The 12,075-nt window shown below is 51.2% G+C and overlaps 4 protein-coding genes across 4 annotated transcripts; 1 reads left to right on the top strand and 3 right to left on the bottom strand.

Moving 5' to 3' along the window:
• Positions 1-1,378: 1,378 nt before the first annotated feature.
• Positions 1,379-2,147, bottom strand: GLRG_07598 (developmentally Regulated MAPK Interacting protein; the record flags this gene model as incomplete). The annotated part of the gene is made up of 2 exons (XM_008098413.1): positions 1,379-1,728; positions 1,802-2,147. 2 exons carry the CDS (start codon positions 2,145-2,147, stop codon positions 1,379-1,381), a joined length of 696 nt encoding a protein of 231 aa, XP_008096604.1.
• A 3,997-nt stretch (positions 2,148-6,144) lies between these two features.
• Positions 6,145-7,293, bottom strand: GLRG_07597 (methyltransferase domain-containing protein; the record flags this gene model as incomplete). The annotated part of the gene is made up of 1 exon (XM_008098412.1): positions 6,145-7,293. The coding sequence occupies one exon, from the start codon at positions 7,291-7,293 to the stop codon at positions 6,145-6,147; it is 1,149 nt and encodes a 382-aa protein (XP_008096603.1).
• Positions 7,294-7,784: 491 nt separating this feature from the next.
• Positions 7,785-8,456, top strand: GLRG_07596 (ribosomal protein S16; the record flags this gene model as incomplete). Its single annotated transcript, XM_008098411.1, has 3 exons — positions 7,785-7,861; positions 8,002-8,182; positions 8,361-8,456. 3 exons carry the CDS (start codon positions 7,785-7,787, stop codon positions 8,454-8,456), a joined length of 354 nt encoding a protein of 117 aa, XP_008096602.1.
• A 772-nt stretch (positions 8,457-9,228) lies between these two features.
• Positions 9,229-10,866, bottom strand: GLRG_07595 (transmembrane amino acid transporter; the record flags this gene model as incomplete). The annotated part of the gene is made up of 4 exons (XM_008098410.1): positions 9,229-9,902; positions 9,949-10,108; positions 10,171-10,754; positions 10,833-10,866. 4 exons carry the CDS (start codon positions 10,864-10,866, stop codon positions 9,229-9,231), a joined length of 1,452 nt encoding a protein of 483 aa, XP_008096601.1.
• Between the last annotated feature and the right edge of the window lie 1,209 nt (positions 10,867-12,075).

Genomic DNA, 12,075 nt, shown 5'->3' with positions numbered 1-12,075 from the left:
CCTACATTCTCGTATTGTTCAAAAGGTATAACCTGTGTGTGGTCAGTAATTTCAGGCTATCTTCGTTGTAGTATGAAGTTACATTTCTCAGCCTGGTTAGCTAGCTAGCACGACTTGGAAACTCTACTAGATATTTAACATGTACAAGGCCGGTGTCACAGAAAGACCCCGCATATTGCTGAAGCCAACTCAATCCAGAGTCTCGATTAAATGAGAATAATCACATCGGCCTGGTGAAGAATACGTCGCAATTGAATTTGAGGAGCTACTACACCGAGTCAAGTAGTTCCTCAAGACTATCTCAAACTAACCGGATGATCGGCTAATGAATTGCAGCTTTCAGCACCAAATAGGACGTCTCCAGTAAAGTTTGTGTTTTCTTAGCAAAGGTGCACAAGTAGGCGCATCAGCTAAAATGTTTCTGTAGCCCAGACATTCAGGTAATGTAGCATACTATCTGCTGCTCAATCGCATATCTTTGTATCATAAGTTGGCAAGAATTAAACGTCAAGAATGTTTTAGATTGCAGAGGCCGTTCGCTGTTTTCCCACCTCAGTTCAGTGGTGAAATGAGACACGGCAGATGAGGGCGGTAAATCATAATACCTATCACAAAGTTCAGGCTCTTTCGGCCTGGTCAGCATCACTATTGAAAATCGGTAGGCCCATAACATTCATCCATCATCACGATCTACGCTACAGTCGTGGTTTCTGCATCTGACGGGAACGCCACCCGGTCTAATTTCCAGACGTGGTGGGTGATAGTAAGTACCCATCCCTGTATGAACCCTGTCATCAATCTCAATTGGGGGATCAGTCGACGCCGATGCTGCATGTTGAGGTGGGTGATCAGTGGGGAGCAGCAGGGTTGGGCAGCATAAGGAATTGGAATTGGATGCGCCCATCTCGTATCCATAATTAATACGAGTTCACTCAAAAGTGGAGATAGCCATAAGAGTTTTTGTAACTCGGAACCAACGGCATGGAACTGCTCATCTCCCCGCTGAGGTTAGGGCCGGAAAAGCACAAAAACTTGAGGTCATGACCTAGTGCGACGCCAAAATTGGCGGGTCCTCCGGCTGAGTGGTCCTCGCCCATTCACTAGTGATGCGTGGTTGATGGCGCTTTGTAGATGGAGGGAGTCCAGTAGCAAAGCTTCGACATTATCTAGTCTATCAACATAATTTCAATACGTGTGAAGGCAACGCTAGACATAATCCCATCCCCTTTTTTTTGTTTTTTGTTTTTTTGCTGGCATATTCCTCTATTCCCAGCTCCAATACACTTCGACAGTTGTCGCCACATCGGATTCTCGTAGCCGGTTGGTATCATTTCGGTCAAAACTTCAGAAAAACAAGATCGTGCTGTACGCATCTCGCTTAGAAGAGCATGTAGGCGGCAACGGCAACGGAGCCGAAGATGGCGAAAGTGGACTTGATGCCGGAAGCGCTGTTGGGGGCGGTGGTGGAAGTGCCGGAGGCGGCGGTACCGGTGGCGGTGCGGGTAGCGCTCCCAGAGCTGGCGGCGTCAGAGGCCGTGGCGGTGGCAGAGCCTGTCACAGTGGTCAGGCCGGAAGCGGTCTTGGTAACGGAGCCAGTGGCCGTAGATTCAGAAGACGAACCCGTGGCAGAAGCAGAAGCAGAAGCAGAAGCAGAAGCAGAGGCAGAGGCAGAGCCGGAGGCGCTGGCTGAGGCGGTAGCGGAAGCAGAGGCAGAAGAGCTGTCAGCGCCTGAAAACACAACCCCAAGTTAGCACTCAGTGATTTGAAGCCCAAGGGGTAGGGCCATAGCAGCTATACTTACTTCCGGTCAGGGTGAACTCCTCGGACTGAGCGAGAATGCCGGAGTTCTGGGGGTCGGTGGAGACGAGGTTGATGCGGTAGTCGTCACCAGGGGCGACGTTGAGGCCCTTCAGCTCGTACTTGCCATCGGCAGCGTTGACCTTAGCGATAGTCTGGGAAACTCCAGGGTAGCTGGACTGGTTGATGATGACGATCTCGAAGCTCTTGGGGTCGCTGGAGACAGTCTCCCATTCGATCTCGTTGGTCTTGGAGAGGTCCCAGTCGTCACCCTTGGCGGGCTGGGTGACTTTGACGGCCTCGGCCAGAGCCAAAAGGCTGGTGATAGCGATGGTAGCCTTGGAGAACATGTTGTCGGGTTGTTGGTGGAAAAATTGAGTGTAAAGTGGCGTCTTTTTGATGTTTTTTGGGGGTTTTATATTAAGATAACAATGCGATGTGTGAGCGAGTGACTATAACGAACGTCCAAAATTGATGAATTGAAAGGAGTTGGATGGCAGGAAAGGGGAAATTGAGCTTCACCCCCAAGCTTTATAAACGGACCATATGTGAATAACCCCTGTCTTCACACCTCGCGAGTCAGACCCAGTGTTCCTCCCCCCCTCGTCCTCCTTTTCTTAGTGTCACCCCACCGCCCCCATCTCGTATGGAAAACCGCCCGCCTTTCAGAGAAATTTGGATTGCTGTTAAGTTTGAACCACTAGCCAGCCAGCCCATTATTTTGATAGGTATCTTCCCTGCCAACCGTGACGTCGATCTGCTCCGGGCATGCGTGCGAAGGAAGCGATGAACCTCCACAGAATCCAGTAAAAGATAAGTCGTCGGCCGGGAGTGCCGAGAATACGGATTCATGCCCTTAACAAAGGTTTCAGCTCAGTTGCGATGGGCCACATACCTACTTCCGTCATGAGAAGCTCCAACCGTTGATTATGGCAGCGACGTTGACATCCAATACGCAGTCATGTTCCAATGTCTACGGAGTACATAATCAGGGAATCGCCACAACGCGATAACCCATCAACACTACGATACGAATGCCACACTCCGGTATGGATGCACGGCGCAGCAAGGACCAGTGTTGGTAGGACTTCTAATTTAAGTACCTCGCTTCCTTAGCTCGGTCGTATGGTGCCCTGCATTGAAGAGACCCTCCCCCCATGCAGCACCGACCGGGTTTCCCCTCTCACTGATCTGGTGTGGTAATGGAATGGAGTCCTGTCGGCCTTTCAAATACAGGTTTTCCCTCCACACTGCGCGTACCTGTGCCTGACAGTAGGGCTACAGCCGGTGGCCACCTAATGCTCGCTTCAGCGCGAATGGTTCTCCAAGGCGCCGATCAGTGGGAATAAGACCTGGGAAGGTGGGTGGCCAGGCCATAAGCTTGGTTGGGCTTGTCATTTGCCAATCCAGGCTTAACCCCTTTTTAGTGGGCACTGCCACGCTGGTTCAAAAGTCCCGACGGCGGAGTTCCGGACAGGCTTATCGCGTCATGTCGTTCCACCTATAGGTAGAACTGATAGGAAGCCTATGGCCAGAGAACCATTTGTAGCTGACTGATCCTCGAGGCGAGTTAGCATGTCACTGGCCATTTCCTCGTATCCATACGCAGTGTGCTTCGTAAACATCCATGTGTAATATACACATGTGTTGTATTGCAGTACACACAGAGAACTCGGGGAAAGTCCTGTACGTGTACAAGTTGAAGAGTGTCGCCGTGGCGTCCCGACGCCAAGAAAATCCCCGATTTGGCGATACTCGAGAACAACCGGACGGGGTCAAGGATATCAGTACGGTGTATTCAGTCTATTGATGATATCTAGCGACATATCCTATTGCGTGTTAGATATAAGATGACTACAGGTCAGCGAAGCTCACGTTATGATAAAGGTAGGTCTGGTAATCTGTGATGACAAAAGCGGGTCCGTAGTTGCCATTGCGCAATTATGGCTAATATGTCACGATATTGTCTATAATGAGTATTTGCTTTCTCGCCCTCCTGTTCTAGTTTGGTGGGATCGAACATGGTCTCTACAAACCATTGGTTGAGTATCTGACAGGTAATAGAACATCAGCAAGACGTCCTTTCCCGCCGAAGCCTCATGCGCTGGGGGTTTTTTTTTTTTTTTTGACCGCCATAAGGCCTTCCATCTCAGCAGCCATAGTTTCGTACGATGAGCATCCTGCCTGCGACACGGCTCAAAATTGCGGCATAAATGCCACTGTGATCCAATAAGAACTTGTTTCCGTGTCAAACTGGCATTCTTCTGCATGCAATAATCATTTTGGTCAAACCTTCCTCTGGCTATGGTGGTTCTTCATTACAGGGGCGACGGAGAGAACTAGACACGATTCATATTTGTTACCGAAATGCATAAGTTGGCGACTCATGCTGACCATAGTGTTATGGGGGAGCAACAGGAATACCTAGATAATATTTGCCGTAGCTGTGGTCGAAACGATAAGAGGCTATCGCCAGCTCCATAACGGCGATTTGATATTTGTATCTCGATTTCAACACAGATCACATCATCCGAGCTTAGTTGGCTTACTTGGCCGTGTAATAGATGTATGGGATGCCAGGGCGTTGACTGAGCCTCGTCCCTTACTCAGTGGATGGCTTGGAGCCAACCAAAGCCGTTCAGGCTGTTGTTGACAACTGTCTTCTAGAGAAGATACATTTCGTTTTTCTTCTTGTCTTTCTTGCGCAGCGTTGTGAAAATTTTCTGTCTCAAAGGGAGCTAAAGCAACCTCGACCTACTTCGTATCGCACAAAATTCGATGCTCTCTCGGTTGGGTTATTTGATCGAACTTCAGTTGTGTCCTATAAATAGCTTGGTATACTGCGCTTCTGGGATCTCAAATGCGTTGGTGGAATGTCGCCATGGAGCACCCTCACAGCACATTGGGAAGCGTCATCAACAGTCCAAGAATAGTTTAGTTAAAGAAAGCCTTTTGTCTACTCGGCAGCTCCTCCGTCAAGAACCATTGTCACCCAGTTACATCAAGCACTTACATGCAGTGAAATTGCTTTTAAACTTGGAGGAAATAGGCGGAACTCAATGCCTGATTGCCCAGTGACAAAAGATGTAGACTGGGAATTGAACATCATCAAGCTCTGGAGTCTTGTTTTATCAGGACTCGTCAAAGTACGGGTGCTGTTTGTACCTGTCAGTTGGTTCTTCGACGAGACTGTTATCCCAGCTGAAAAACCTTATATCCGGTTCGTTCGTGAGCGTACCTACTTGGGATCAATATTACAAAGAATAGATGCTAAGCTTTCTGTTGGAACGGTTTTGTAAAGCTAGCTGTTCTGCAAGATCGTATCCTATTGCAGGACTATTTCAGATTAATAGCTATTGAAAGCAAAGGTGTACGTGTTCAAATGGAAGCGTCTCAAACCCGACAAGCAAAACTATATTTATGGCCAGAATCAGCGTCTTTGAAATGATGATTTTTCCCATTGAATATAATGAGCCAGTTATTGCCCATAGCTGACGCCGTCATTTTGTTACGCGACATAATCGTTTCCATCATCAGACTACATTGGTCCTTTGGCATCGGTGTGAAGAACGGTATAAAACAAATACCGTGGATCAGGTGCTTCAAAACAAGATTTTTGGTGAGACCAAACGTGTTCTGACCACTGCTAGCTGGGAAATAGTGATATCAATGGCCTCGTCCTTGTTGTAAACGCCTTAGTTGACTCAGACGGCAGCGCAGCGATGGATGACTCAAGACTTAAGAGTCAGCATAGTACAGTATATGAATACTACGGAAGATGTAGAACGACTGTCCGTTTCCGAACAGAAAGGGCAACATTTGCAGAATCCGAGACGCTCTGCTGTTCGGCATTGCTGGTATTTTACTGGGAAAATATTAGACCAGTCGGGAGAGTATGGCCCTCACAAGTGGCCAATGCTTCATTCCAGAGGTTCAATCGAGACGAATCAGCTAGTGTCGAGTCATGCAAAGTTGACGGTATCGACCAGTCTTAGGTTGCGCTCCTGTTATCCTTATCCGCTGCCCAGCATCATTTTGTACAGTTCAGTCCTGCACGGCCGATTCAATCCAAATCTGTCATGGGCGCTTAGCAGACGGCAGACTTTTACCGTTCAGGCTGACCTCCCATTTCTCATTCTCGCCCTGGTTGCCGCCATTCACCCAAAGGGTATTAGATCATCTCCACCCCAGTTCATACTATCACATCATCATAAATAGATGATGCTAAGGGGAGTCCCAACGCTATAATGCAAAGGAACATAGATATTTTGTTTACCTCTTCGCCGGTCTAATTTGAAATTGCACGCTTCTAGAAAGTACGAGGCAGCCGCCAATTCGACTCGGATATTATAGCACAAGGTATTCGCCATCCGGCGTTGAAAACATGCCGTTTGAGCTCAAGTTCCTGTCGTGCCTGTTCTCGACCAGCGGCTTTCGTCCGTGGACGGCGAACCCCTTCCAGTACCCGTGGTATTTTGTGTTCTTCACCTGGTCCCTGACCTGCGCACAGAAGACAATGGTCTCCGACACGCTCCAGCCAAGCACGCGCGTGAAGAGCGCGAGCGATAAACCCTCTATACCGGGAAGCAGCGAGGCCTGCGTCCACTCACCCATCAGCCTCAGCTTGGGGTCCTTGGGCCAGGGCGACACGGGGAATTTAATATTGGTGACCTTGATGTCCTCGAAGCCAGCCTCCTCTAGAAAGCGGGGGAACTGGCTGCCGATGGTTATAGAACGCCCCCTCCTTTCACAAGCTTCGGCGATAAGGAGGGTCCACCTCATCAGCGGCGATTCCTTCGTCAGGGTCCCATCGTCGCATAGCAAGGGATAGATGGTATCGTGGAGCTCAAAGTAGCCACCGGGCTCCAGGTTGTCAAACGCCTGGGCGATGACACCCTCCCAGTCGGAGAAGCTGCCTACCATGTTCCTCGCGAATATGAAGTCAAAGGGCTCCGTCCACATCCACTCCTTCTCAAGGTCATCGACCTCAAAGATGCAGTTAACCGGCACATAGGCGGGTTGAATAGGACTCAGGTCTACGCCGATGACCTCCGCTCCAGGATGTTCGTCTGCATAGTCCATGGCCCAGATGCCTGTGCCCGTGCCGATGTCAAGGACCCTTTTGACACCGTCCACTTTGGGACAGAGGCAGAGCCTGCCGTCAAAGGTCAACATCCAAAGATGGTTGACAATGTCGAGGCGTTCCTGCTCCAGTTCGTCGTTGGGCAGGGCGTACTTGCCATCGCTGAGACGGTGATAGCTGCGGCCATTTTCGCGGCGATAATCGAGGATGCTCGGGTGTTGGGACGCTTGGGAGGTGATGATTGGGAAGAAACTGCCCGCTGAGAAGTGCGCGTCCGAAGGCGCTGGTTCCTGCGGAACCTGGTATGTCTCGGCCGCCGGCTCCGGGGCGGCTGGTAGCGTGGCCGATTCGATGGTCGGTGCGGCGGTTGAAGCTTGGCCTTGTTTTTGCACCTGTTTTTGATGATCGGCCATGGCTACGGTCCCGGGAACTTTGTCGTGCAACGATGGAGAATACAGGATACTTACTCTGGTACTTACTCATTACGGTGAGGGGCCTCACAACGTCAGATCAGCTACATTAGGAATCCCGCCCCTCTTTGCTAGGAACATCCCCGCCTTCTGCGTTGTTCCATTGCCCCCCCCCTACACTAGGCAGGATCCAAGGCTCTTCGTTTAGCACTTGCCTTACTGGTCCACGTGATTGACTCGAGGGTGCCTGCACACCGACATCACCGTTGGGGTGGACTGCACTAGTCGGAGTCGGAGTGGAGTTAGCGCGGGACCGAGAAACCGGACAACGAGTCGGTATCGGAACAACTTTCGCACCGACCAAAAATTCCTGGACCATTGGAAAAGTAACCATACTGAAGCTACAGCAGCTTCAGAATCGCGCGACACCGCCCTCGAACCACTAGACTCCATCGATCAACGAACCCGCCGGCTGCCCCTCTCGCATTTCAAACATGGTCGTACGCATACGTCTTGCCCGCTTCGGGCGCGTCAACCAGCCCTTCTACAACATTGTCGTCTCGCAAGCCAGGTACGCTGCCAGTCGCCCTTTCAGCCCGATCCCATAAGCCCCTCTACCAATACCGCACGCACACGATGCCAGCAAAGAATGAAAGACCAAGAGCCATATCAAGTGAAGGAAGCTAATAATTGTGTGCCCCCGACTCGCAGAACCGCCCGCAACAGCAAGCCCATCGAGGTCATCGGCACCTACGACCCAGTCCCCAAGCAAGACCCCTACGACGCCACGACCAAGCTGCACAAGGACATCCGCCTCGACTCTCTCCGCGCTCGGTACTGGATCGGTGTCGGGGCGCAGCCGACCGACACCGTGTGGAGGTTACTGTCAATGGTACGACGAGACATGCCCCTTGTTACGCTTTCCTACGATCCGTCTGGGATGGCCGTGAATCAGAGGACGACGATAGGACGCGGAGCAACGTTGTGTGGACAATTAAAGCTCCAACGATGAACGGGATACTCAGCTGCACCCAGTACTGAACTCGTCACTAACAATGCCCTCCGTGCAGGTCGGGATCCTTGAGCCGAAATACAAACCAAACGGGGCCGCCAACACGGAAACAGCAGCAAAATCTCTTAGGGCCCCTCCCGCAACTAAGACATAATGAAATGAATTGGATTCAACATGACTGGATAGAGGCTGTCGTGTGCCCAGCGGCAAGGTTACAGTTCACATATCACTCCAATTCGCGAGGGGTGTCGTCAGGAACGCGGCGGACGACTTCTCTCATAGGCGGCCCTGTACCATTAGAGACGGGAAGAGAAACCAGAGTCGAGCGAATGTACTATTACCGGGCGACTGGTGCGGACCATTGGGAAGTTCGCATGTAAAAATGAGATGGATGGCCAAAGACGAGGCCAAAACTGTGGATGCAGCACCATCGCATGTCACATTGACCTGCTAGAGGGCGTGTCACACGGATTGTATACTAAGAAAAGAGGATTGTAAAGGACCAAAATGTCACTCCGTTTCGAGCCTTTTTTTTTTCTATTTTTTTTTTCCTAAGAGTTTGTTAAAGGCTGCAGCGTCTTTTCACCAGGACCTTGCTTGGTCTTGGTATGTCGACACCAAGATAACTGAACGGAAGAAGAAGTCAAAGCTAGAAACTGAGCCAACGCCTCGTACATGCAACCGCCGCGCTAATGAGGGGTTATACAAAACACAAGACTCGAGTGAAGCCCCCAATACACAAGAAAACACAAGCAAACCGTCCAACTCCAAAAATGCGCAACGCTTCCCGCGGGGTCCTTTAACATTGCAATCTATCTATCGCTAGTGGCCGTGTAATAGGTGGTGCTGTACTACCGCATTCGAAGATAAGCATCTTTAAAACTCTTCTTTCCTGTGAAGAGTGAGGAAAATGCAAAATTCCGTGTTCAATGAGATGCGTGAAACACGATGTTCATGAACAGACAAACGACCATAACGCACACGCCGTAAATGGCGAGAGCCAAGGCCATTTTACGCAGGGCGTCCTGTTCAATGTGCTCGAGATCCCACCGCCATTTGCGGTTCCATTGACGCGGGTTAGCAACAACGCTAGCGACGCTGCCGAGACTTGCGATGCTGGTAACCATGGGGTCTGCATCCTCTTCGTCCGAGGGAAGGTCGGCGTCGTCATCCTCCTTGTGGAGACGTTGCTGGTGCATGCTGTCGGGGTCGCTAATCTTGTAATAGAAAAGACCCGGAAGTATAAAGCTAATGCTGGTTGACCCAGTGCTTCCAACGTAGGCCAAAACCCTTTCCAGGCTGTGGACGGAGAGTGCTGCAACATAAGAAAAAATAAGAAGAACAGACGTAAGGATGACGAATCGGGCCTCGCCCATGGAGGAGCTGGATCCGTGATCGGAGCGGATAGAAACCGAAGAGGGGAGAAGTGGGTGTCCACCAGGCGAGTTGGCGCGAGCGTTGCCACCTGGTTTGCGGTTCGGGCGCCACTTGAGAATCGCATCGACGGATGCGCGACATGGGTGAACCTGCAACGGAACGGAGAAGGTGACAAGTACCACAATGGCCAGCTGGCCGATGTACGAAGCGGCAGTTGCCGAGTCTGAAAGGGATCAGCAAAGCCCAGTACGCGGATGGCATGCACTTACACATCATAACAATATTGCCTACAACCTTATTGCCGAACGTGAGGTAGCCAGTAATGGCAACGACGATGTAGATCGAGGCGGCACCGCCAATGCTCGACCCTACAACCCCTATGATACTCCCAGGAGAGTTGTCCTTGATTTCGTTCAAGATGGCAAACATCTGGCCCCAAAATTAGCAAAGAAAACTAGGCAAGGCAAGCACCCCCCTTTCCCCCGACTTACGTTCTGGTGGCAGGTGTACGCAAAGACAACCACGGGCAATGTGCTGAGAAACGCGATGGCGCTCTCGGGTTCGACAACTCTGATTTCGCTCATGTCCTTGAGACGGTCGGTGGCGAAGTGGTAGATGACCAGGATAACAAGATACCCAATCGATACCAAAGCGACAATACTGGTGTACTTGAGCGAATCCAGCTTTTTAAGGAAGCTCAAGGGAATAATAACCAGCATGAAGGCAGTGATCCAAAAGTTCCGTTCGCCCAGATAAGGATTGCTAGCCACCGCACTGCTGAAAAGGCCAATAAAGACCTTGGGCATCAGGTCGCCAATGATGATCATATAAGATACTCCGACACCGAAACACTTGATCGCAATGGCAGTGTCAAATAGAATGGCGGCGTTTGGATATGTGATTTTGGAGATGGCGAAGAAGGACGATGTCCCTCGATCGAGGTACCGCGCGCAGCGTGACTGCAGGTAGAGGCCGAAGGCGGCCGTAATACCGGACCAGATAATCATCAGCACACCAAGCATGCAGCCCATGTGCGACATCACGGAAGGCATTGCCAACGTTCCAGCGCCAACAACTGTAGCCAACACTCGTTAGTCTCTCGGCCTACGTCGCACTGGTACGCAGTCTCTCGAAGTTCTTGGGTCGGACGTACTGGTATTGAGCAGATTGATCACGCTGCTCGACATCGAGGCCTGGCCTCCCCCTTCCTTTCCGTTTCTTCGGCGTTGCCTATTTGTTGTACGCCATTCGTCAGCAAAGCTCTTCATCTATCTTTCCCCCCAAGACATCGTCTCGCTCCGCATCTCTACGGGAAGGTATTGGTGGGGTCGGCGTACCGTGACATTTCGCCAGAGCTTCCAGACGCAATCGAATTTGCGCTCCCATCAGTAAAGGTTGAGTAATTCTGCATATTATTTCGCTCTGGGTCGCAGCGATCGGTCGTTCTCAGTCAGAGTCGGTTGGTCGGCCGGTTGGGCGGTCAGTCAGTCAGGCGTCGTCGTTGTCGTTGTCGTCGTCGTCGTCGTTGCCGTCGTTGGTCGCGTGTGGTTATCGCAGGCGCAAGCGCAAAAGCGGAGGCCAGATAAGAGGGGCTAGAAAGAGTGGTGGAAAGCCGAATCGGGTAGCTTGGATGAAGTGTCCACAGGCGCAACCAATCGTTGCAGAACACAGTCGTGATGATTGGCGGGAAATATCCACTAGATGGTCGAGCAAGGCGGCAACGTAAAGACTGGTTTGGTGTTTGGTAGATGAAGAGGTTCGTGGTGCTGATAGAAACGACAGTCTTGCTCGGCTTCCCGGCGTTTGGGGTGTCTCAATCGGAATCCACACTTCAAGCGTAACAGGCGCGGCGTTGGACTCGCGACTGTCGGAGGAAGCGGCGAGGCAGGCTGTGACGTGATTTTGAGCGAATCTTTCGAAATCGCAAAGGAGGTTGCCACCCTTCTGGGACAAACCTCGCAGGTCCGTCGGGGTGCAGCGACCGAGTAATTAGACGTTTGCGCGCGCGCGGCGTGGGCGTGAGACCAGTGCAAAATGGAAATGGGGTCGCCGCCGGGCTGGAGCGCACTGGACAGATGGTGGAATGCGGAGAAAGGCAAATGTCAGGGTGGCTAATACCGGTATATTCGCCTGTCGACCACGACAGTGTATGTTGACGAGCGAACGAGTCACGACGTGGGAGGCGAGTCGGTACGCTTGAAGTATCGACAATCGTCTCTGTCGCAAGTCGTGGGCGACATGCGCAACGCAGAACACACGTCAAGCTGGATGACAACGGGTGTAGGTTTGGCACCCGGTATGGATGAAGAAAAAAGAAATATACCGGTCCTGTCGGGGTTCCCGCTGAATAGACGAAAGGTTAAGAAAGGGTGACGATTATGGATTGGCCAGTTTGC

This window comes from Colletotrichum graminicola (assembly GCF_000149035.1).
Source record: "Colletotrichum graminicola M1.001 genomic scaffold supercont1.33, whole genome shotgun sequence".
Classification (NCBI taxonomy): Eukaryota; Fungi; Ascomycota; class Sordariomycetes; order Glomerellales; family Glomerellaceae; genus Colletotrichum; species Colletotrichum graminicola.
This window is presented reverse-complemented; position numbering and strand designations above follow the sequence as displayed.